Source organism: Diabrotica virgifera, chromosome 9, assembly GCF_917563875.1.
Source record: "Diabrotica virgifera virgifera chromosome 9, PGI_DIABVI_V3a".
Taxonomy (NCBI): Eukaryota; Metazoa; Arthropoda; class Insecta; order Coleoptera; family Chrysomelidae; genus Diabrotica; species Diabrotica virgifera.
In genome coordinates this window covers 189,513,856-189,541,665 of record NC_065451.1, presented here as the reverse complement: position 1 = coordinate 189,541,665, position 27,810 = coordinate 189,513,856, and the positions used below count along the sequence as shown (strand labels likewise).

The 27,810-nt window shown below is 31.6% G+C and overlaps 1 protein-coding gene across 1 annotated transcript; it reads left to right on the top strand.

The window, feature by feature from the left end:
* Positions 1 to 608: 608 nt before the first annotated feature.
* On the top strand, positions 609 to 27,810 carry LOC114329006 (protein IMPACT-like). The gene is made up of 5 exons (XM_028278018.2): positions 609 to 988; positions 7,809 to 8,060; positions 8,113 to 8,212; positions 15,571 to 15,668; positions 23,341 to 27,810. The coding sequence occupies exons 1-5, from the start codon at positions 747 to 749 to the stop codon at positions 23,432 to 23,434; spliced, it is 786 nt and encodes a 261-aa protein (XP_028133819.2). The 5' UTR covers positions 609 to 746; the 3' UTR covers positions 23,435 to 27,810.

The window sequence follows — 27,810 nt, the reverse complement described above, 5'->3', positions numbered from 1 at the left end:
TTTTTGAGACATGCATTGAATATTTTAGTTAGAAGAGGGATGATACTCTCTGGAAGTTTTTTGAGGCACCTTCGGTTGATGCCATCAGGTCCGGGAGCGCTGTTTTTGCCGATTTGGCAAAAGCTCTCCGTTTCCCTGTCTGTGAGGGGGTCCATGATAGGATCAAGGGGTGCATTCAGCAGACGCAATCGCTAACTAATCGATTAGTAATCGATTTGTGATTTACATGCTGAATGCCACAATTTATGTGGCATTCAGCAGAAAATCACTAATCGATTAGTTAGCGATTGCGTCTGCTGAATGCACCCATAGACTGGAATGTATTTGTCATGCAGTGCAGGGGAGTATTTATAGTTTTGGAAGGCGACGAAAAATGTGCAATCAGAGAGGACTTGAATTGCTCGTCTAACCAGCTTTTTAGAGCAGCCGTAAATACAGACAAATAAAATTAACATGATGATCGCCAACCTTCGAAAGATAATCTCCACAGCATCAATAAACGAATTAAACTGAATGAATGGGTATTGGGCTGTGTAATTAATTGGCCGTTTCGTATACCCGCCTATGCACACTTGTAAATCTTGAAAGTGACATTTGTTCAAGGGCAACATAACACATAACCTATATTTCCATAGTATCCATAGGGATAATAATATACATATTTTGTGTATCTTTTAATACGAAAGAAATTGTGTGCAATAATTTTTTATTCTTTATAAAATTTCGAATTTTCCGTTTGTTTTAAAATGGATAACGTATCACAACAATTAGACGAAATTGAAGCCCTTAAATCCATATTTGGAGATGAGTGGCAAGTAGATTCTGGCACTGGAACATATAGTATTGATATTAGCAAAGAAGTAAAATTGTTTATTACTTTAGTACCTGAGTATCCATCGAGTTCTTTGCCAGGATATGAATTACTGGCTCCCAATCTTCATTTTTCCCAAAAGAAAAATATAGAGCAAAGATTTCAAAATTTATATGAGTAAGTATAATAAACAACGTAAAGTTAAGTGTCCATTTGAGACAAAATAGTCGAGACTGCACCCACAAATGTGGGTCTGAGGGAACTCTTGGAGACAAACTGGGACGTTGCCGAGACTGAGCTTGTCACAAGTGGACATGCTTATTTATGATCTCGAGGCCTAATCTCCAGTTTTCTGCCTATGCCAGAAGAGCTGAGACTACTCTCAGGTTGGTGTTTAGTGAAAAAGTAAATATACCTATATCTGTACCGTGGAGGTAAACAGTCGTAACTCCACTTTTTGCCAAAATGGAGTTAACACCACGCTCTTGTTGTCAGATTTTCATAGCATATTGTGGCAAAAAATCGTACATCCAGCGTTATTAGTTGCCTAGATAAGGCGTTTAGAAACAATAGCAACTCCATTAGTCAGTTGAGGTAAACAGTAGTATATCCATAACAACTCCATAAATATGTGCGTATATAGATAGTATGCTTTCATATACGGTAGTGGTAAACAATCGTAACTCCATTTTTATATTAAATGATATTTTGAGGGTGTTAAAACGGGATAATGAAAAACAAGAGTTTTTTTTGTTCCAAACATTGTGATTTGGTTTTTGCATTTTTAAATACGGAATATACTATTTTTGTAATCACTTACGATTTTTATTTTGCATATTACCTGTTTAAAGACAGAGGTAAAAAGTTGTAACTCCCATTATTTATTTATTATTTATTGACGGACCGAAGTCCATTAGTGCATGATACAATTAAAATGTCACACAAATTATAAAAACAATTCAAAATAAGAACTAGTGCTAGTAGGTACAAAATTGGTAAATACATAATAAACAACAACAAAAAAATAAAATTACTTACTCTCATTTAACAATTGAGAGCTAGTCCTATAATATAAAGTAAAAAATCCAAATATCTAAGTCTATCCAAAAAGACAATAATAGTAATTGACAAATCAGTCTTGAAATAAGAACATTAAGTTAAATATAAATGTAATTGTGTGGAAAACGCAGTAAAGTCATTCATAAAGAAATCAATATGCAGAGATAATGTATTTGCTAATTTAATAGTTCTACAAAGATAGGAACTTGAACCATACGGTTAATGACCTCGTGGAAGGTGGTCACAGAACAGGTGGTTCTTGAAGGTACATGTAGACCAATTTGATTTAAGAGTGAGATACAGAATTTATGACCATGAATTAAGTTATATAAGAAGCAAAGATCTTTATGTTGACGACGACTCTGTAATGAGTCAAGTCGAATAGTTTGCAGTAAAGACTTATAACTTTGACCAGTGAGATGCATCTTATAAGCATAATAACGTAAGAATTTATGCTGAACTTGTTCGATTTTATTGATGTGACAATTATGTTGAGGTGACCAAACACATGATGCATAATCTAAATGTGGTCTAACCAAAGAACAATAAAGGAGTTTTAAAGAACGACCAGTCGTAAAGTCATAGCTATATCTTTTAACAAAGCCAAGCATCTTTAATGACTTAAAAACCATGCTATTAATGTGTAAATTCAAGTTAGTGTCAAGAATAACGCCCAGATCTATAACTGAGTCAACTAATTGTAACCTAGTGTCCCATATATAGTAAGGAGAATTATTCTCAAAGTTTCTTAGTCGAGTAAAAGTTATAGCATAGCATTTGTTTGCTTTTAAGTCCATACCATTAAGTGAGCACCATTCCACAAGACCATTAAGATCTGATTGCAAATTGTAGCAATCTAAATCAGAGGTAATTATGTGAAATAATTTAAGGTCATCCTTGTGGGAGACTTGAGGTACCCCCGATTTAACTATAATTTCATTAGAGAAATAATTCTTAATACAAACTATCTGCCTTCTATCTAATAGATAATTTCGAATCCAACTAAGCAGAGGATCAGAGAAACCTAACTGTTCGATCTTATGTAACAATAACATATGGTTGACCCTATCGAATGCCTTGGAAAAATCTGTATAAATCGCATCTACCTGTTGTTTGCTTTCCAATGCTTCATTTAAGAAGGAGGTATAATTTAACAAGTTCATTTAAGTTGATCTCCCCATAACAAAACCATACTGTTGTTCAATGATTACATTTTGTATAGTAGGCTTAATTTTGTCACATATTAAACTCTCGAACAGTTTAGGTATAGCATTAAGGATACTAATAGGTCTGTAGCTTTCAACCCCGCTTCTATCGCCATTCTTGAATATAGGTGATATAAAACTAACTTTCCAAACGGGAGGGAATTCACTCGTTTGTAATGATTTTTGAAAAATAAAAAATAAGGGACGAGCAAGATTAAAACTACAGTATTTCAGTAACTTGGGTGTATTATTATACATATTATACATATTATTATACATTATGGGATGTATTATTATACATCAGGTAAATAATTTCTTAACAATACTAATACCCAGTAATAGATTTGCATTTACATATTATAATATACCAATAATGTTGAATTTGACGTAATGGAAATAAAAATTTTTTTATAGTTTATTGACTAGTCTGTATGTTTTGCGCTTTCTTGCAAATGTATACATTGTGGATATACAACTGTTTACCTCCGCGGTACAGATATTGACTTGTTAAAAATGAGTGCATGAATGAGTGAATTAGACTGATGGGGAAATTTTTAAATTGATTTCTCTTTATGAATAAAAATAATTTTTATGAAATGTTAACCAGGTCTCTAGACTAAAGTCACCAGCGAGTCTCCCATGTTGATCTTGAGACCTCGAGTGATCTCAGATGGACAGCACCTTGAGACTAGTCTAGAGATTTTATCTCAAGTGGACAATTAGCTTAACTTCAACAATTCTTAGTTAATATACGAGTTACTAGGTGCTTATTTCACTATCTTACATCTATTTAAAAAGTTAGATTGTACTACCAGTAGAACTATAAAAGTAAAGAGAAATTATTTACCCTTATGTATGTGTTATTTTAGGTGAAGAAACCATTGAAACTATCCGGCTACTGAGATATTATCTTTTGATAGTAGTCCAAGTAACATATGAAGAGTACAGGGGAAAAACAAGGAATGTCACTTTTTCATGAATTTTGGATTTTCTCGTCATGTGGTAGCAAAAACTGAGTACTATCGACTAGACTTACGATTTAGAACAATAACCAGAATGATCTCAAGAAGATCAGTCTATATAGAAGATCAGTCTATATAAATTTTTTAAGAATTTGTATCTAGGCGAAGGACCAGGATTGTCCGCACGCCACTGGACAAAAATAAGGAATGTTAGCAATTTTTTGGTGCATTATTAAATTAATAAGTTAATACAGATTAATATTATATCAAGATTATAGACTAATAATTGCTAGAATTCTGCTAAGAATCTCCTAAATAGTTTTTAGATATCATAAGTATTAAACCTTTATTGATGTTTATATCAATATTTATAAAATGTGACATTCCTTGTTTTCCCCTGTACTCTTCATATATAAAATTCAGCTTTTATACTTTAAGGGAAGTAATACAATATTTTGCACACCTTTGCTACCGAAGTCCATACTCGCTGATCGTTTTTATCTCTGTTGGGGACATGCGCAGAGAAATTTTCAACTTTTATTAAATAAATAAACAGTTTATTTACGGTTATACCAATTACAGTAATTACAATCATTAAATAATTCATATCATATTAACAGTTTTAAAACTCAATAATAATTACATACAATTTACACAAGACAAATAAATAGAATAAATACCTAAATGACAGTTTACAGTGACAGCCTACATTGTATTTTAAAAAGATTTTTTCAGCTTTTTTCGAAAATTATTCAGAGAGCTAGAAAAAAAGTCTACATCTAAACCATTTCCAGATTGACACATTCGTCTTATAGGTCTATTTAGACAAGAGTTTGTTGGAATTCTAAGTGAAAAACGTCCTTAGATCTTGTGCACCTTTGAGGAACCCTAAGACCTATTCTCTACAAAATTTGAGGCGAATCTATCATTCTAAAAACCAAATAGCATTAAACGACGATTTTCTAATGTTGGTATATTAAGTAATTTTAAAATGTCACAATACACTATATCTTTTGAAGAAATCCCTAATTTATAGCCTACAAAGCGTAGAATTTTTTTCTGAACTCCCTCAATGCTTTCAATATGACATCTATACAGGGTGTCCCGAAAAGATTGGTCATAAAGTATACCATAGATTCTGCGGTCAAAAATAGGTTGATTGAACCTCACTTACCTATATACAGTAGTGCACACAAAAAAAGTTACAGCCCTTTGAAGTTACAAAATGAAAATCGATTTTTTTTCATATATCGAAAACTCTTAGAGATTTTTTACTGAAAATGGACATGTGGCATTCTTATGGCAGCATCATCTTAAAAGAAAATTAAAGAGAAATTTGTGCACCCCATAAAAATTTTATGGGGGTTTTGTTCCCTTAAACCACCCAAACTTCTGTGTACGTTTCAATTAAATTATTATTTTGGCACCATTAGGTAAACACAATGTTTTTAAAACTTTTGTGCCTCTTAGTACTTTTTCGATAAGCCAGCGTTTATCGAGATATTTTGAATATTTGTCGAATCCACCACATATTTGTATATGGTTAAGTTAAAGTACGATTATTACAGAGGACCTGTTAATAATCTGAAAATTTATTTATAATTTACATTTTTAGGTATATTTTGAAAAAGAAGCCACATTTCGATAAAAGGTGACTTATCAAAAAAAGTCTAAGAGGCAAAAAACTTTTAAAAAAATTGTGTTTAACTAATGGTACCACAATAATAGTTTAATTGGAACGTACACAAATATTTGGGGGGTTTAAAGGAACAAAACCCCCATAAAATTTTTATGTAATTATATTAAAAAAGAAGCTGCATTTCGATAAAAACTGGCTTGTCGAAAAAATACTAAGAGGCAAAAAAGTTTCAAAACGTTGTGTTTAACTAATGGTACCACAATAATGAATTGATTGGAACGTACACAAAAGTTTGGGGGGGTTTAAAGGAACAAAACCCCCATAAAATTTTTGTTGGGTGGACAAATTTCACTATAATTTTGTTTTAAGATGTTTCTGCCATAAGAATGATACATGATACATGTATTTTTCAATAAAAAATCTATAATAGTTTTCAATATATTGAAAAAATCGATTTTCATTTTGTAACTTCAAAGGGCTGTAACTTTTTTTATGAGCACATCTGTACTAAGGTAAGTTAGGTTCAATCGAACTATTTTTGACCCCAGAATGTATGGTATAATTTATGACCAATCTTTTCGGGACACCCTGTATAAAGGAGACCAAACAGCCTGATCTAACCATAGAAAAATACACATTTTTAAAACAATCCACATTATTGAATTCTGACAAGGTTCTTTTCAAAAATCCAAGTAATTTAAAAGCTTTACCTATTACAAATAAAATTATAGTGATTTTTGAAACATAAAGTGGGATCAAAAAATACACCTAAGTCTTTGAAAGTGTTTGTTGGTTCCAGAAATATATTATTTATAGAGTAATTAAAACAGATAGGTTGTGAGTTTCTAAAAAAGCGCATTATTTTACATCGATATTAAGTGAACGGTCATTCTTTGTACACCACTGTGATAAATCGTTTACATTTTTTTGCATTTTTACACAGTCTCTAACATCCTTATTAATTCTAAAAATTTTCAAATCATCAGCATACAACAAAATGTCACAATTTTCAAAGATTTCTAAAATGTCATTTATGAAACAAATAAGAAGAATAGTCGATAAATGACCACCCTGTGGGACGCCAAACCTAACCAATCTCTTCAGAAAGACAGTTCTTGACTTTGACAACCTAAAGACTGTCTGTCAGGTAGCTACCTGACCACTCAACCACTCAAGTAGGGATCCATGAATTCCTAGTGCTTCTAGTTTTTTTATAAGAATCTTGATGTTAACCCGATCGAATGCCTTTGAGAAGTTGGTATAAATCACATCTTTCTGAGCCCCCTTCCCAAGCATCCAAAATGAATTCTTCTAGGATCACTAGATTTGTGGTTGTAGACCTACCCGGCAGAAAGCCATGTTAAGGAATAATTAAACTTTTAATTGAAAAAAATATTTTTGAAGCAATAATTGACTCAAAAATCTTTGCAAAAATAGAAATTTTGGAAATGGGTTTTGTAATTTTCTATACATGTTTTACTACCATTCTTAAAAATAGGAGAAATATAACTTTTTTTCCACTCTTCTGGTAAAGTGCCAGTACTTAATGATAAACGAAACATTTTTAGTAATACAGGAAACAAAACGACATTTATGTACAAAATAAGGTGAAATTTCATCAGGGCCACTACTAAGTTTTAGATTTAATTTTTCTAACTTATTAAAAAGATCACAGCTGCTTAAATTAATTGTTTTATTATAATCAAATTATAAATGCTGTTTAAAAAAATTTGAAATTTCTGATGGATTGTTTGACTCATTGTTGTCATAGGTCATGTTGTTTGGTAAGTCATAATGTTTATTTTTACTGTGTACATAACTACAGAATTCTTTGGAATTAGTCATGTTTTGTTCCAAAGTTTTTATGGTTTGACTTTTACATTGCTCAGCTGAGACTTTGCATTCTCTACGAATGTCTGAATATTAATGTCTTAAATATGGAATGCCTGGCGGCCACGGGCTCTTGACTACTATAACATTCTGCTAAAAATTAAAAATTGTTTTTGAATTTTTTTCTCTTTCAAAGATTATGCCATACTTTTGTGATTAGTATATTTTTGGTCCCAGAATATGTTTAATTTGTGACCTACCTTTTTGTTACACCCTTTATATCAGCAACAATTTATTTGTAGAACAGAAGGTGGTGGTCCCCTTATTTACCAAATGATAATGATAGTTGAGGATGTTGTCAAGAAATCTCAATCAAATACAGAACACAAGAAATCTCAAACAAATACTGTAGAAGAAGAACAAATAGACAACGTAAAAGGAAATAGTTCAAAATGTAGTAAAAATTTAAACGTAGTGCATGGTTCAAAAATATTAGATAGGAAGAGTGTATTTCAAGGGCATGTTTGCGAAGTCAAAAGTAAAGAAGAAGTAAAGTATGTGCCATTTGAAATTTTATGATTTTTAATAATTTTTTACTAATTTTAGTGCATTTATGGAGCTATTGCTTGAAAACAAGAAGATTGCTCATGCGACACATAATATCTCTGCATATAGGATTTTGTTGCCTAATAATGTTGTGCTACAGGTATCCATTTTTCTTGTTATTTAATACTGACTTAACCCTTGGTCTTCCCACGGTTCTTTTGAGTACCACCAAATTCTGGTACCCTTATGCCAAGTATTGATGTAGATCAAATTTGAGAATGTTCTGTTAAATATCATCTATTAGTTATCAGCTGATGTTTAATACTTCAAAGGTCATTCAAACGGTTTTGTTTTAAATACACAATAAGATTTGTAGGTACTTACTGTAAAAAAGGATCGTTGGGAGAAAACAACGCTTTTATCTTACCTATTTTAAAAAGATATGACCGAAAAAATAAAGCAAGTTTGGTGAGTAACTGGTTGGCAGGTTTAAACCAACATGCTTAAAACGTTGGTCTAAACCAAGGGTTAAACCAACTGGTTTTTTAAGAAAAAAAACTGGTTTTTTATTGAGGCTCCAAACTTGTGTTTTTGTTTAAAGCTTTTAATACAGCTGTCGTAAATGAAGAAAATAAGAAATAAATTCTATTTTTTTACTTTCGAACTTATAGTCCAAGTAATGAAGCTTGAAATAGGACAAAACCTCGCAATTTTTACAGAATGGATCGATTTGCTTGAAAATTTGAGAATAAGTAGTGGATAGTCCAAGGATCAAAATCTATATCAGGCCGAAAAGCGCTTTTACCATGGGGGTGGTTGTCACCCCATCTCGGGGGTGGAAATTTTTTATTTTATTTTGACTGCAAAAGTTGGTAAACACATTCATTCTAAGCAAAAAACATTCTATACACTTTTTTGATAAAAGTAATAGTTTTCGATTTATTCGCTATCGAAAGTGTTGGTTTAAATCGAAAAAATCATTGTTTTTAATCAGTTTTCTGTTAATAACTCAAAAAGTTTTCGTCCTATCAAAACAACTTTACTTAACAAAAATGTACCTTTTGAAAAAATAAACAAAACCGTTTTTTATAATTTGCTATAAGACCAATAGTAATCGAGCTATACTTTATTTATATTAGCTCTTCTTCGTAAAATGCTAAATATTGTAGTTTCAAAGTCAAAAGACGGGAAAACTAGCATTTTTTGAGGATAACCTGTTTAAGCTAATTTAAAGCATTTAAAAATATCTATCTCCAGAAATAAAAAAATAGTTCTTAGCTCAAAAATTAAGTGACTTATAGTAAAAAGAATGTCAGTCCCTATTTTTCTCAGCGAAAAAGTGATCGGAAACTTCACCCTACTCTCCACTCTAATTAAAATTGGTCTTTAACCTTATTTGGTCTTCTAAATTTATGTATTATTAATAGGTTCTAGAGGTTTTACCGGCTTAGAATGATTAGTTTTTTTAAAAAAATTGAGTTAAAAGCGAATAACGAATTTTTGTAGTTTGGTAAAAAATGCCATTTTCTTCAGAATAGAAAGATTAGCATCAGAGATACAAAAAAATATTTGAAAATTGTAGCTTATTTAATTCCCAAGAACTTGGATTGCAAAACTTTTTTCTACAACCAAGATTGAGTAAATAGTAAATGAGTATAATACCGAAAAACATTGATTTTTTCGATATAAAACTAACACTTTCGATAGCGAATAAATCAAAAACTATTAATTTCATCAAAAAATGTATAGAACATTTTTTGCTTAAAATTAATGTTTTTATCAACTTTTGCAATCAAAATATAATAAAAAATTATCACCCCCAAGATGGGGTGGCAACCACCCCCAAGGTAAAAGCGCCTTTCGGCACTATATAGATTTTGATCTTTGGACTATCCACTACTTATTCTCAAATTTTCAAGCAAATCGATCCATTCTGTAAAAATTGCGAGGTGAAAAGCTTCGGTTCCTGGACTATTATTTATTTTGAATATTATTACGTTTGAAGATTTTTTTTTGTTATATTAATTTTTTGCGTGTAAATAAAAATAAAAGTGGTCTTAATCATTGTTTTCATTGTTTATTACTATTATTTTATAAATTAATTTATTCATTTTAAAGTATTTAGACTTATTATACTTTGCATCAAATAAACCTGGTTTAAACCAAACAAACCTAGTTTAAACCAAAAATCCTGTTTTTTTTTTGTTTTTTGAAAAAAACCTTGGTTTTTGCCGACTCTATAGTAACTGTCAAAAAAAATCTAAATGTGGTGGGACACTAAGGGTTAAATCTTAACTAGTTGCGTCACAAAAATCACATAATTGTGTAATGTGTGTCTAATTAAAGATTAAAATTTAAGAGTTTATATCAAAAACAACCAATGTCAGTTTTATGAAATTTTTAACTATTGGCACTATCTGATAGAAAATTAACATTTACATCTGTCAGAAACTTATCGTGACAAAAACCGCCATAGTCCTAAAATTATAACGATTAATTTTGTTTTGTCACGATAAGTTTCTGACAAATGTAAATTTTAATTTTTTGTCAAATAGTTCCAATAGTTAAAAATTTCATAAAACTGACATTGGTTGTTTTTTATATAAACCCTTCAATTAGTCATATAGTATATATTTAAGTTGATGGCCGATGGCCTTACTCAAAAAAGCTTGATTACATACCCACAAGCCGAAACTGGTTTTAATTAATAAATTATGATGCGAATATGCTATGTTTACAGAAAAATTTACATGTCAATCTATTTATAACAATTTTTAACACGCTGATAGACAGAATGTCTATAGGCGACATTTTGAAAACATCTAGTTGTTACAAAAACATGGTGTCAAAAAAATGTCACATTACATCTACACATAGATGCCTATGAAATGTGACACTACGGCCATGGTCATCGTCCACATGTTAAAAAAAAAATGTTAAAAACTCATTGTTTCCATAAACTATAAGCGCTAAAATAAATTCAGCAATTTCCCAATTTTACTTTGCAAAATGCATAATATAGTGTCACAACACTTAAGGTACGATTCCAACATCGACGGCATTCGGCAAACGGCAACTGCAGACGGCAGTTGCAGTTGTCGCCGTGACAGACGTCACTACTTTGCACTATTAATTTGTATGAGACTAATTACGACATTTTTTTTATATATAACCCCTAATGGATTCTGCAATCTGCCCGGAAGGGAAATAAGCGTTTGCTTTGACAAATGTGAGATTGACATGTAGAGTATCACTCCAGTGAGTGATCTCCTTTAAAGAACTAGCTAAATTTAAATTTAGTGTTTTTTTGACAATGAGAGTACATACTTATTGGTGTCTATATGTCCTTAGAAGCTAAAACTTATCTGAGTCCTGTAGACAGGTCGGCAGGCAGCAGGCGTCCAAGTCTGCACACTTCGTTGACATCGGGCACGTTTAGGCGGTTGACCAACACGTTAGGGTGCACTCACACTCTCACTGTAACGAACACTGAACTGGTAGATCACTTCCTTCGACGATGGTTCGCAACACTTTGTTTTGGAATCTTTGAAGAATGTCAATGTTGGAATTACTGGCGGTTCCCCAAAGTTGTATACCATATGTCCACACAGGTTTGAGAATGGCCTTATACAACAGTATTTTGTTGTCCAATGATAATTTAGATTTGCGTCCAATCAGTCAATACATTTTGCTAAATTTAAGGCCTAGCTGTTTTCTTTTGGTGAATATATGTTTCTTCCAAGTCATCCGTCGGTCCAAATGCATGCCAAGATATTTAGCATCGTCAGCTTGTGGGAGGTAGCAGTCGTTGATTTTTACTGGTGGACATGTTTCTCTGCGTAAAGTGAATGTCACTTGTGTAGATTTCGTTTCATTAACTCTGATACGCCATCTTTTTAGCCACTTTTGGATTTTATCAAGGTTTGTCTGAAGGTTCTTTGAGGCTGAGGCCGGATTGGTGTGGGATGCCAAGACCGCCGTGTCATCAGCAAATGTTGCTATAGTGGTGGTTCTTGTTCTTGGCAGATCAGCTGTATAAAGGAGAACAATATAGGTCCCAAGACGCTACCTTGAGGAACGCCAGAATATATTGGATGTAATGCAGTATGTTCACTCCCTTGTTTCACGAAGAAATGTCTGTCTGATAGGTAGGATTTTAGTAGTAGATAGTGGGGATAGGGTAAGAGTTCTTTCAATTTAAATTGTAAGCCGCTATGCCACACTTTGTCAAATGCCTGTGATATATCCAAGAAGGCTGCTGAGCAATATCTTTTACCGTTCAGATCCCTGTAGATTTGGTTAGCTAATCTGTGCACCTGCTCAATTGTTCCGTGCTTTTTTCGAAATCCAAACTGATGATCTGGAATCAGTTTTTTTAAATTTATTATTATTTCGAGCCTACTGGCGTAGAGCTTTTCGAAAACTTTGGATAACATTGGGAGCAGGCTTATTGGCCTATATGAGGAGACGATGATTTATATATATATATTATATATACTTCTGGTTTTTTTCCGGGCTTAGGGATCATGATGATTTGTGCAACCTTCCAGGTGCAGGGGAAGTAACTCGTAACTTGCGTTGAATATGAAGGTTATGAGTTTGTAACATTTTTCAGGTAACTCTTGTAGGATTTTTCCAGAAATTAGATCGAATCCAGGTGCCTTTTTTATGTTGATTTCATGCTTTACATTGTTTGACTTCTTTTACAGTAAATTTATGTAGAGGCAAGTCCATTTGAAATGGGGCATCTAGGTAGTCCATTATTTCTTTTTCTTCTGCGGTGGATACCTCGGAAGGAAATGGTTTAAATACATTTTTTAGGTGTTCCGCGAAGACTTCAGCTTTTTCTTTATTGCTTCTGGCCCATGTATTATTGAAGTTTTTGATTGGTGGATTTGGAAGTTGTTGCGTTTTGAGTTTTCTTGTTGCTTTCCATAATGAGTATTCCGTTGCTTCTGTAGGTGTAAGACTTTCCAGATAGTCTTGAATTCCTTGGTTTAGCTCTTCTTGAATTAGTTGTTTCAATTCTTTGTTTACTTTATTAAGTTTCTTCTTGTTTTCACCAGTCCTTGCCTGTTGCCATTGTTTCCGTAATTGTCTTTTGGCAGCAATTTTTTCTTTGATTGTGGGAGATGTTTCACTTTAGCCTAGAGGTGTTTCATAGTTTGTAGTGGCTAACCAAGATGCTTCTTGTATATTCTTTGTTAGGTTTTCGACTGCTGTTTCGATGTTTAGTTCAGTTTTTAACGATAAGTCTAGGGAAATTACGACATCTAACTGCAATTGCTGTCCGGCAGAACGTCAGTTGCTAATAATTATACAAATTAATATAGTCAAGGAAATGAAACTGAAAAAATGGCAAAACCTCGAAATTTTTTCGTCCACCATCGATTTGTACAAAAATTTAGGATTAGGCTCATTACACCCTCTAGTTCATTTTCTATATTGAGCCGTTGTACGCTTTTGGTTTTTTAAGGGTGAAAACTACCCCTAATTGTAAAAAATTATAAAATAACATTTTAAACTTTAATATTGTCAACATTTGGTTCTTATTAGTTACATAATGATTGTTTTATACTTTAAGGTATACTATCATAATATTTCAACCCTTAAATCCACCCTTGTTGGAGCTATATATAAAAAATTTACTTATCCTAAAAGAATAATTTCGGCTTGTATCGATTTACATAAAAATTTGGGATTAGGATCATCTCACCCTGTACTTCATATTCTATATCATGCTTAAGGGGGTTGATTATTTTTAGGGGTGTAAAGTACCCCTTATTGTCAAAAATTATATAAAAACATTGTAAACTTTAATATGGGTAAAATTTGGTTTTGATTGGTTAAATAATGATTGTTTTATGCTTTAGGATATAATATCATAATATTTCAACCCTTAAAAACCACCCTTAATAACATTACAATTTTTATAAGTAGATAATTTAATAGATCTATACAGAAAAAAAGTAGAATTAAAGAATTACAAAAACATTTATTTACACAAAAATACGAATTTACAAATATGCACAAATACAAATAGTTTTTTAGTCATCTTCCAGTATACGAACCGGTTCTGTGGTATTACATACATTGAAAATGATCCATAAGCGGACTATTCGAATTTTTCGAAAAAAAATTCGTTTTATAAACATAGCTCCTTCATTTTTGACGATAAAAAGTATTTTGAAAAATGACTTTGTAGGATTTTTGAAGAGCTATAGAGACTGTGTAAACTAAATTCCGTAAAATCCCTTAGTTTTTAATTGGGATGGGTTTAAAGGGCTCGAATAAGGGGGTGTTTGCTCGTAAATAGATGTTTTAAACGGCTATATCTCGCTAACTATTCACTGTATTGAAAATCTATGTAGAATATAATTTTAATTATTAAAAAAGCTACAATTTAGTAATCTATCATTTTTTTCGTATCCAGTGCTTTCGGAGATATTTTGAAGTAAAAGGTGAAAAATAATTCGCTTCGCTCATTCTGCAAACTTTCACATGCTTGCCTTAAAATTGTACTTTTAACACTTATATCATAAATAACTATTAAATATAATATTAATCACAGGCTAATTATAATTAATATTCAAATGATATATCTTTAATATCGTATAAATATCTTTCATAGTACCTATCTATGAATTATTCAAAAATAATAAAACCCACAGATTTTCAAATCAAGATGTTTTGGACTTCTGGAATATTCTATTTAGACGGACTTTTAGTTCGTCTGTTTAAAACCGGCAACACTGAGCTGGAAGGTTCCATAAGTTTTATATTGGGATATGCTGCCCACACTGCAAAGTGACTGCGGAACGCAGAATAGTTATTATCTCTTCATCAGATTCACAATTTACATTTAACCAGCTGCCCAGGTACTTGAAATGATTCACCCGTTCTAACTCCTCTCCATCGAGAGAAAGCTGACCCTGATTTATATTAATCTTTCCAACTACCTTCCACTTTGGTTTTGAAATGTTGATTTTAAGGCCTCTCCGATAACTTGCTTCACTGACTAGATTTAGTAGTGTCTGAAGATCTTGTAAATTTTCAGCAAGATAGACCAGATCCATGATATAGGTGAAAAGAGAAACATGAATATAAGTGATATTTAGAACCTGGCCACCAACAGAAGTGAATGGAAGAAATGGATAAGGGGCGGAACCCTACATCCAACGCCCTGAAGGGCACCAAGGATTATGAGAAAGAAGGGGAAGATATGCATTTTAAGTTTAAAGTAAGCATTTTACGAAAAAATTACAAGAATTTCTTATAAATTGTTTAAAAATTTTTATAAATAAATAGGTTTCCATGGAAAATTTTCGGTAAACTTTTCGACATAGCATGTTGGCACTATAAGCTATTAATTAAAACAAGTTTCAACTTGTGGATATAGAATCGATCTCGTTTTCAATAAAAACTACCCGCCTAATTCTATTACAGTATAGGTATATTGTAGATAGAACACATTACACATTGTATTTTGTTTTAGTGTTAATCAGATCTGTATTTTAGGATTGCGATGATGACGGAGAAAACAAAGCATCGTCTAGAGTTCTAGAATTGCTACAAACATTAAAACTAAATAATGTTATGGTTGTAATTTCAAGATGGTAAGTCAGGGTAATTTATTTTTTTAATGTGTTTAAATATAAATTGTTAAATAAAAATTTAACAGAGGGAGTTTGTACAAAAATATCCATTTTTGAAGTTATACTTCTTTACCGGCGATAGAGGGTGATTTTTTTATATGTTAAAACCTATCAGCCCGGCGCATGCGCATTATAACTTTGTTCTGATTGGATGTTCAAATGACATGTCAAAAATTATCCGATATGGCAGCTGTGGTTTGGAGATAAAGGTAAAGGTAAACAAATGTATAATATATTATTTTTATTGTTGTGAGGACAGAAACAAAAAAGTTTATAATATTGTAGTGACTTTTAAATAGTTTTTAAAAGCAACAGGTACGTAATAATTGTTAATGTATCATGGGTATAAACCTACCTATTTGATCTGACAAAATACATAGTATGTAATACTTTTATTTATATAATTTGATTACCATCAAAATTTCTATCAATATTCACCTAATATATTGTTTTTTTACTCTATGTTTTGTTGTATTTTTTCAATTCTAAATCATTTCAATTCAAAATTAAAATAATTTGATCAATTTTCAAAATATCACAAGTTTAATCCGTTTAGTTAGTCGATCTTCGTAAATAATGACACATAGTGTCCGTGGCTAAGCGGAGAAGGCGAATGAATTCCAATACCAACCGCTCTTATCAGCGCTGGTTCGAGTCCCAATAGAAACTTTCTTTTTTGTTTTTTTTTAATACATTTTATGATTGTAAGTATATTTATTATATAATTGTATTTTCAGAAAATACGTATTTAGTTAAAAAAAATTTCGACAATTAATGTTCAGACATCATTTGTGGCTTGTTTAATGTGTTTGTGTGTGTTTTATTCTTTTATTATTTTAATTTTTGGCACTGTTCTAATAAAAATGTTTGAGAAGTAGTAAGTATAAATTAGTTTAATATTTAAACAAAATATAAATAAAAAGTATATTAATTTCGTTTAAATCATATAATAGAAGTATAACTTCTTACGTGCGTACAAAGTACACACACATTCTTTTTTTATTCATAGAAGATGGCTTATTTGATGGGTCTCGATAGTGGTTTTGTAAACTTGAAGAATATTAATCATAACATTTAAAAATACTTTCTTTTAAATCATCTAAGAACAACCAACATCTAGCTGCAGTGTGAAGAGGTTTCATGTTAGGCTTATTTTCTGATGGTGTCATGTTCATAATAAATCAACAACGATCAGATATTTACAGTGAGGTATCTGAAAAAACCCCTGGAGTTCGGCGTCGACACCCACCACATATTCGTGGACTTCAAAGCCGCATACGACTCAGTTAATAGAGGTTAACTTATACTTGCTATGGTAGAATTTCAAATACCGTTTCATCTTGTCCAATTAACTGAACTTACACTCACAGGAGCAGAGAACATGGTAAAAATCGAAAACGATTTCACCTTCCATTGCAAAAATGGGATGGACTATCGTGTCTCTTATTTAACCTGGCATTAGAAAAAATAATTTGACGGTCCCAGATTAATACGAGTGGTATTATCTTTCGATATACGCAGATACGTATACGTAGATGGATAGACATCATAGGTGGGTCGACAGAATCTCTGACTGAAGCATTTCGGTCGTTAAGAGCATCTGCACAGAGAATGGGACTAAATATAAATGTTCAAAATATCAAGTATATGTGTTGCACTAGGTCAAGCAACCCGACACCTATAAGAATAATAATTGACGACCTAGAACTGGAAGGTGTCGACACCATATACTTAGGCTTGCTGCTAACTAAAGATAACAATGTCAGTGAAGAAATTAAAAGAAGAATATTGATCGCCAATAAGTGTTACTATAGCTTAAGAAGACAGATGGCCTCAAAAATACCTAGAAAAATTAAATGGATTGTCTACAAAACGCTAATAAGACCAGTGCTAACATATGGTTCTGTCACTTACACATAATGACCAAGAACTGCTCAAACGTTTTGAGCGAATAATCCTAAGACGAATATAATATGGAGACATAAAAGAATAAGGTTTGTGGCGCAGGCGTTACAACTTTGAGTTGTATAGAAGTTTTGGAGAACCTTACGTTGTAAAATTCATTAAGGTAGCACGCCTTAGATGGATAGGTCATATAATCAGGTGAGAGTAAGATGCCATAGTCAGAAAAGTTTTTGACCGAAGAGGGCCCATAGGACAACGAGCAAGAGGAAGACCGAGACTTAGGTACGAAGACAACTTAGAAAATGATTTAAATTCTATTGGAATTAGAGCATTGAGAAGAGTTGCCAGAGACAGGGGCGAATGGAGGATTGTTCTGAAGAAGGCTTTGGCTCATGAAGAGCTGTAACGCCACTGATGATGATGATGTCATGTTCATTAAAGGTTGGCAACAATCTCGGCAAAGTAATGACTATCTTGTGCAACTCGAAACAGTCCCCTCTTGTCTATGTCTCCTCTTGTCTTCTATTTTTGCTGGTCAGAGGTTGTAAGAATTGTCGAAACCAACATCAACAAAGTAATGCGATAAAACCTTTATACTTTTTACCTTAAGATTCATAATTTTTTATAAGATGCCGGTTAATCAAAAGCAAGACAACTACACTCCGTTTCAAACGTTAGAATAAGTATGGTTGTATACTGCAAGCGGGTTTGCCATTCTGTGAAATCATAAATAAATTCTCCTTTAGTATTCCACAGCAGTTAACAGCGATAATCTTCTACAAGTGCCTGTCTAATATGTATTGTCCTTTTCATGAGCATTTTTCAGTGTGTAACAAATGATAGGAAAAAGGGTAAGTCCGTGATAATACACATTTATGACATTTATACTAACATGACATTTTAGTTAAATCTGACAGTTGTCACATTTTATTTTCAATTTGGAATAAAAACAAATCGAATATGTTTCTTGCATTTATAAAATGGTATTTTCTTTGATTTGTATAGTCTTATAAATTATACACAGGGGCGTAACAGAGGCCCCCGCAGCGTGAAGCTTGCGGGGAGGCCCCAGTCGCTTAGGGGCCCCATCTTGTCATCTGATATTATGTAAAAATCTGTTACTGTTATATTATTTTACGTTGTCTGTTTAAAATTAAAAACGTAAATTTCTAAATAGACGTATTTGCCAAGTGAATCATCTCATAATATCTAGAAACTTAATCCCTTCCGGCCTACCGAAATTTTATGGGAACGACAATACACTAATGCTTTGTACGTGACTATTGAAAGACTTGAGAATTGCAATTTGCCGAAATGGGTTTTCTCTTTAATCTTTACCTACGTTTAGTATTTCGATACAATTATCCAGAGGCGTAACAGAGGCCCCCGCAGCATGAAGCCCCAATATGTCAAGGGCCCCATCTTGTTGTCTAATATATGTAAAAATGTGTTTTTATATTATTTGCATACATACGTTCTTTAAGCAGTGCAGTATTAAAAATTAAGTTGTCTATCCGAATTAATAAAATTGTAGATATATTCGCTGATAGTAGATAGTGTACGAAGAAAGTTGTTCATCTCATAGAGTAATAATATAATAATGTAATCATTTAGTAATTTTTGTTCTATTTTATTCTATACCAATAAAGATGAAAAATGTAAGTCGTCATAAACAATGCATGAATACACCAATAGCTCAGTAAATGACAGTTTTGGAGTGAAATTATCAGCGTCACGACGACGTATTTACTTGATTATTTCATTCATAGGAGATTCTGACCAATAGAAAGCTACAGAAATCTGAATTAAATCGATAATTTTTGATAATCTCCCGTCGTTAAGTATATTACGTCAGATGCCTTTCGTTGCTACGAAAAAATACATTCGGTGCCATTAATGACAATTAATGTTTTAAAAATTATAAAAGTGATGACTTTCAATCGTCAAATATTTATAAAAACTGTGTGTTTAATGGTACTTACATAAATAAATTACAATCAAATTTTGGTTTTGAACCGTTTTATTCATGAAATAATCGCAACAAATTGCACTCGACCTCTGAAATTAATATAGAATTTTTGCTCTCGTGACACTTTGACATAATTTCACTCGCCTTCGGCTCGTGAAATTAAAACTGTCAAAGTGTCACTCGGGAAAAATTCAATAATTTCAGAGCTCTTGTGCAATTACTACTGACAATTTGGATTTAGGTTCTAGTTACACTCCACTTCAAAGTTGGATTTATGCCGTTGGTTGGTTTTACTTCAGGGGGTGACACCCCTTCTTGGGGTGAAAAACATAAGTTTAAATAAGTCCGGAAATGTATAAGTTGACTAATTATAAGCAACTTTTGTTCTTCTATAGAGTTTCTTTAGCTATCCTAATACTTTTCAAGTCATTTGCGAGTGAAAATGTTTATTATAAAAAATAACGTTTTCAGATGGGTTTTTCGCAAATAACTCAAAAATAAGTATTTATCGAATTAAATATTAGATATGGAAAAAATATTTGTAGCAAAAATGTATCTTATAAGATTCAGAAAATGGTGTACTTATTCATGAAGTCTATCGACACAGTAAAAGCACAGTTGAAGCTCATGAAAAATTATTCTTATTTGTCCAATTCCAAATCGAATATTTCAACCTGAAATAACCAAAAATTGAAGCAATTTTCGGGAAAAACTCTTAAAACTTTTTTAAATTTAAAAAAAAAAGCTTTATTTTTATTTTTTATAAAAGTTTCTAGCACCAAAACTATACGAGTTACGCTCAAAATAAAGTTGGCCCTTTTTTTGGTAAAAAAAAAATCGTGAATATCTGCCCCTATTTCGCACCCCAAATACAATTTATCATTGGCGCTTTACCATTTACTTTAAATATTTATTGTTTATATGATCTGTAAGTTTGACCGGTTCGAAGTTCTTCTTTTTGAAAAAATTGAAGTTTTTTTATTTTGGAAAAATGCCTTTTTTTTCAAAATAACTTAAAAAGTATTAGTGATAAGAAAAAACTCTAAAAAGGAAAAGAAATGCAGGTAGGTCTTGCTTTTATAAATATTTTGGCTTTATTTTGTTTTTCTGTAAGACAAAACTTGGTTAAGACATGGCTGTTTAAAATTTGCATATACTCGTGATTAGTGACTCGTTTAAGCCCTTAAACTAGAACCCTTTTAAAAATAAGCACTTTGAACCGGTGAAACTTACAGGTCGTATAAAAAAGTTAGGTAATTTGTAATTCGATAATGATTAGTTTCATTTGGGGTGCTAAATAGGGGAGATTTTCACAATTTTTTACCAAAAAATGGGATTAACTGTATTTTGAGCGTAACTGGCTTAGTTTTGATGCTAGAAACTTTTGTAAAAAAATAAAGCTTCTTTTAAACACTTTAAAAAAGTTCTAATGAGTTTTCCCGAACAGTATTTCATTTTTTGGTTATTTCACGTTGAAATATTCGATTTGGAATTTGACGAATAAGAAAAACTTTTCATGAGCTACAAGTTTTCTTTCACTAAGTCCATACTTTTTTTTATAAGCTAGATACATTTTTGCTAACATTATTATTTTCGATCGAATACTTACTCTTTGAACTATTTGCGAAAAATCGCCTAAAAACGTGTTTTTTTTTTGTTGAACAATAAACATTTTTACTCATATATAACCCGAAAAGTCTTGAGTTGACCACTTCGGTGGTGACACTGAAAATTACACGGTATCGCCATATTTTACGTTGATTTACTGGGCTGTAACACATATAGGTATTTGTTAAACATGTCGCATTGTGTAATTTTTTAAAGGGGGCCCCATATCCAATTCTGCAGGGGGGCCCCGACGGAGTTTGTTACGCCACTGATTATACAGATTATATTTGTATTATTATCTAATTAAAAAAAAAAAATTTTTTATTATAATAATAATAATAATAATAATAATAATTATAATAATAATACTGGAGTCATTCCGAAGACCCTCCTCGAAAGCATAAAAAAGCTGGGTCTTAATGAACATCTTTATAAGACCATGCAGAAAGCAGTACTACTCGCAACGGCCAGATGTGTACGAAAATTTTTGGGAGATACACCTGCATACCAAGTCACCTAGGGCTCGATAACACGGAAAGAGTCCCACCAGAGCTCAATCCTTTTGATACCGTAGGTATCTGGGATGAGTAAATTTTCCCCTTAGAGGGAGTGTGAGCCGTATGGCTAAATCTGGATAATAATAATAATAAAGCCCTCCTCGAAAGCATAAAAAAGCTGGGTCTCAATGAACATATTTATAAGACCATGCAGAAAGCTGTACTACTTGCGACGGCCAGAAGTGTAAGAAAATTTTTGGGAGATACACCTGCATTCCAAGTCACCTAGGGCTCGATAACACGGAAAGAGTCGCACCAGAGCTCAATCCTTTTGTTACCGTAGGTATCTGGGATGAGTCAATTTTCCCCTCAGAGGGAGTGTGAGCCGTATGGCTAAATCTGGATAATAATAATAATACATTTATTATCCACAATAACATAGTACATGCTTACAATAAATTACATACATTGAGTTAGTGGATAAAAGGCTACAACTGGTTCAGTCGTGGACCAGTTACCCAGTCCACTTCTGTTCTTCCACCAGTGCCTACCATATTAAAACACGTATTTAGTGAAACGAGAGCATAGCTAACAATAAATACAATAATTATTAAAACGATAATTAAAAAGATATTAGGAATTGTGGAAAGGTAGAAGGAAGAAAGGAACAAAGAACGAAGGGACAAAGGAAAGGAGAGTAGTTCGTTTAAAACTTTACGCAAAAGTTGTTCATATATTTTGTAAATTTAACAGATGCTTCTTATATCGATTTTTAAATGATGATGCTGAGGTAGTTAATAAACCTGAATCTAATTTAAATAAGTTGTTAGTGCAAACTGCGACATTGTAGGAAAAACCTCTCTGAAATAATACCTTGTTATGTCTAGGAACACGAAGAATAGTATTGCGTCTGATATTTAAATTGTGTATATCCGTTCTGAAGGTTAACCTGTTGTGTAAATAGGGTGGGATTTTTTTTAAATATATCTTATGACATAAACAACTAAAATGTAATTGCCGTCTGTTGTACATATTTAACCAGTTTAATTGTTTGAATTTACTCGAGATCCTGCCAAATTTTCTAATACCGCAAATCAGACGTACACACGAGTTTTGCAGTTTTTGAACCCTTCGTGAATCAGTACTGTCTAAACACGGTCCATATACAACGTCGCAGTGAAAAAAGTGTGATAAAACTAATGAATCGCATAAAAGTTTTTTGACGTCCTGTGATAAACAATGTCTTTGTGCATAAATCATTTTTAAAGTTGGCGCCATCTATCGACAACTAGAATAACTAGAATAAATGTTATAAATGTCACCGACGAAATGTAATCACCGACGTGCGTTTTTTTCTGTCACATACAATTTAATGGGTTAGAAAGAAATCGAAAAACTGTAAAGCACTGAAAGATGATCATGAGAAAAAGAATACTACCTTTAACGGCCCCTGCCGTGAAGAGCGGCAACAAGAAAATTCTCATTTAGTTTGCATGGGGCTATCCTTCTATACTGCATCGCATGTTTGAAATACGCTGTAGGTGACAAGCATTTTAAAATAGCTCTACATTTCTTGAAAAGCTTTTACACAAACTGTGACCCAAACTAGTTTTTCTGTCGACCAAACTTTGATACTAATGGTATTCTGTTTTAGGTATGGTGGTATTCAGCTGGGTCCAGATAGATTTAGGCATATTAATAATGCTGCTCGACAAGCACTAGTGGAAGCGGGTTTTGTAAAATCGTAGGATAAATTATAATAAAAAAATTGTATAAACAACTGTTGTTTTTAACGCCCAACATCTTTTTTCTGTTTGATTTCGCCATATATGTAACAATGACAGTATAATAGTCCACTCCTACGCGGTAAAATATTGTAAAATCTCGGAAATTCTAAAGAACCGCACCGATTTTGACGAAATTGTGAAGTAAGCTTAGGTTACCTTCCTCTTCAAAAGTTGTGTGATGAAAATGTGTAGTTTTTGTTTTTAACGGGTGAAAACACCCTTTTTGACCAAAAATTTCATACTGCAGATTTCTGCTTATTTAAATCTTAAACATGTTTAAGTATGGTAAATTAAGATTTGTTTATCATATCTGAATGCATTTTATAATATATAATTATTTTTCAACCCTTAAGGCTATGGGTACATAATTCGCAAATATTTTACGTGTATCCCTACTTTTTCTGTCTTTACACGGCAAATTACGTGTAGTAAAATTCACACTGGTATGGATATGTAAACATTACTAGAATGTCATTCTACTTGAAAATGTCATCATTAATTTAAAGAGATGGCTTTTGAATGTTCTTGGATAACTGTTATTTTTATAATTGCAAATTATTAATTCAGTTAATAAATGTGATAATTTTTTCACTAACTATGTATTCAGTGATTGTAATAATTTATTTGTACAACAAAAACTAATACTCAATCGAGAAAAGAGGAAAAGTGTTAAAGTGATTTTTTAATAATATATTGTTATGGAACGCTTACAATTTTGAACATCTTTAACAACAATATACTTGGATCACAGAATATATTATCCTGATGTATTCTCTGCTTGGATCTTCCACAAATAATACACAATAAATAACTTTTTATTAAGTTCACGTCTTAAATCAATTATTTATCAAATACACTATATATCAATAATATTTAATCATTACCTCAAAATATTCCCGATGCAATGTCAAATATTTAAAATTGTCACTGATTGTAAGTGTCTGACTGACAATATATGCTGACAGTATTATATTCGGCTGAGTGCGTTGTAAGACAAAGATAGATTTGGAAAATATTACCACGGCATTGTGTTCATTTTTTTCGAATGCTGAAAAAACCAATAAATATTTTTAAAAAATTTAAACGCAGAATGAAAGATTAAATTATTACCGAGGGCCGAAAGTCCCTTAGAATAAATAAAAAGTTTGTTTTGAATGAGATATTTGAAATTAAAAATTACACTAAATTTTCTCTTGGTTTTTCACCCCTGTAACTTATTTAAATAAACATTATAGAGGTTCTCAGGGACTTTCGGCCCTCGTTAATAACGTAATCTTTCATTCTGCGTTTAAATTTTTCAAAAATACTTATTAGTTTTCTCAGGATTCGAAAAAAATGAATCCCCATTTGAATAGCATTGCAGCCGAAAATACGTACCGATCCTCTTAAAGACAAAATGAAATCAATTTAATATTCATAACGAGCGATCCACAATTATTGGGATCAAATCTAGCCGTGCAAAAAATTACGTATGTCTTGTTTAATCTGAATTTATATCATTGGTTTATCAATTAATTTCGATTAACATTATAAAACATAAAAATTCAGTCAAAACCTTTACATATAAATTTAATCAAAAATAAAAAGAATTAACAAAATTATTAGTAACAATAATAAATAAAATCAAACAAGATGCTGTATATTATATCCACCACCATCTCTACATAACCTAACTTTTCTTGTTAAGTTGACGTAAACTGGAAAGTATATCTGAATTAAGAATAGACATGCACTGTATAGCTATCTCTGTCGTTCAGAGCCACCTATGGTGACAATAATTTTGGATCACACGTTAGCTTTATTTCGCAATTATTTAATATTTTAAAACCCTTATAAACCACCCCCGAAACTGAAATTTATAGAAAACAATTTCTATGCTTCAAACTTTTAAATGGTCTATTTATGGTAGATTAAATTTATTTTGCTATTTACAAATTAGTTTTGTGATATTGTGCATTTATTTAACACTTAAAAACCATCCTTTATACAGTAATGTATATGGGCCATTCCACGAACATACGCCTGTTTTGGATTACTTCGACAACGAATATTTTACTGTGCAACATAAGAAGTACGAAAGTAAATGGCGCTAATAATTATTCCAATAAACAACAATGTAATTTGCAATTTACTTTCGTTCTTCTTATTTTGCACAGTAAAATATTCGTTGCCGAAGTAATCCAAAACAGGCGTATGTTCGTGGAATGGCCCATAATAAAAAAATATGAAAAAAAATTTTTTAAGAAACGCTTTTCTTTAGTTACGAGTGACTAAAATTAAAAATATAAAAAATTAACTAAAAGGCAAAAATTGAAAAAAGCTAATCAAAGAACAGCGTGGCGCGTCTTCATCGAATAAACGGTTTTCGCCCCACGCTTTTCTTTAACGAATGTGTTAGATTTTTTCAATTTTTTTTATTTTTTGCCTTTTAGTTAATTTTTTTCATATTTTTTTATTTTTTACTTTTTAGTCTTACACTTTTCAAACATTAAAATATATCGTCATGTTTATTAAAATATGTATAAAGCATATGATGTACTAACATGAAAAGTAGTCGGAGTCGGCTAAAAATTTGAAACTTTATTGTTTATTTATGAAGCATAACGTAAACAATTAACGTAAAAAGTGAAATTATGTATAGTTCATATCATTAGCTACAATCCGCAAAACTTTCAAGTTTTTACATTGTAAAAAACAGGAGAATTTAAGCATTTTCCATTAAAATCGTTTTTTTTTATTTAACCTTTAACTACCCGCGCATCAAGTTATAACATAACTACACGCGTGGCGTACTTTGTACGCCACAAGAAAGTACACTTAAAAACAGCGGATTTGTTTAATTTTTTTTGAAAAAATACACTTAGTTGTTTGTTATAAACCTTATTCGGCATCAGTGAATACTTGGAGTTCCTTTTCAGTAAGCCAATTGGGATTTATAACTGGAATCATGGAATAACTGGATTCCATGATAAATAAAATTACTAATAAAAATTTTTTTTAAATGTGATTTTTTACAGGAGAAAAAGTATTGTTTACAAAGAAAAATATATTTTTTGCCATAATGACTAAAAAACAATTAAAATATGTACTTATATTACGACTTATAGTAATATAATCCTGGGGTATATTGTCCACCACCGGAAACAACAAATAATAAAATGTAAATTACGATCTGTCCAGAACGCCGATTATAACGAAACTAAAACCAAATTGTAAAGCATATTCCAGTGATAGGTTAGAAAAATAAGCAAGGTCAAAAATTAAATTTTTAAATATATTTCCAGTAGAATTCTTATATCTGGCGTACAAAGTACGCCAACGCGTGTAGTTAAAGGTTAAACAATTAAAAAACATAAAAACATTTTTTTTATTGATTATTCGTGTATTGTTCCCGCGAATGCATATGTTCATTCATTTGCATTGGAGAAAAGGCAGTCAAATTAACGTTTAGAGATTTGACGCAAACTATTGAACTAAATAAAAGCGTTTAAAAATAATGTTTCATATTTTTACTCCTAACTGAGTATGGGGGACCATTTTTCGTTGGAATTTTTCCGCACTGGACAGGCGAGAAGTGAAATGCAACATTTGCTCCCGCATGCGTTTTGCTTGCAAATTTTAGAAGCCTCGAAGGTGTTACCAGAAAATTGGTCTAAATAAAGTTTTAGTTTGATATTATTTTATATTTTATTAAAGTAAAACTTTCCCTTGTTTCCTATAATAATTTCAAATTAAACAATGTTGTGAGTGCAATCATTCAATTATTCATTATTGTTAATATTATTTCTCGAATATTTCATTGTTTCAACCCCTAAGAATCAGCCTTTCTTACAAAATATTGTAGAAATAGTTATTTATGTACCAAGTCAGTTAAGTGACTCTTTATCGAACGAGTCTGATATTACGAACAGAGGGAGCGAAGCGAGCGAGACGAGTAACAGACGCATTCGATAAAGGGTTTTTACTGACGTGGTGTAGGTATATAAAATTTTATCGCCAATCATAAAAAACATTAACACTTACTTGCATCCTTCTAATGAAAAAAGAGTGTGTGTACTTTATACGCACAGAAGAAGTTATACTTTTATTATTATTATTTCAACAAAATAAATATATTTTAAACAGTTTAATTGTATTTTTATTTCAATATTAAACTAATTTAAAACACATAATACCAAGAATTAAAAATAACGTTAATAGTTACGTCATTTTTTAAACATTAACACTTACTTGCATCCTTCTAATGAAAAAAGAGTGTGTGTACTTTATACGCACAGAAGAAGTTATACTTTTATTATTATTATTTCAACAAAATAAATATATTTTAAACAGTTTAA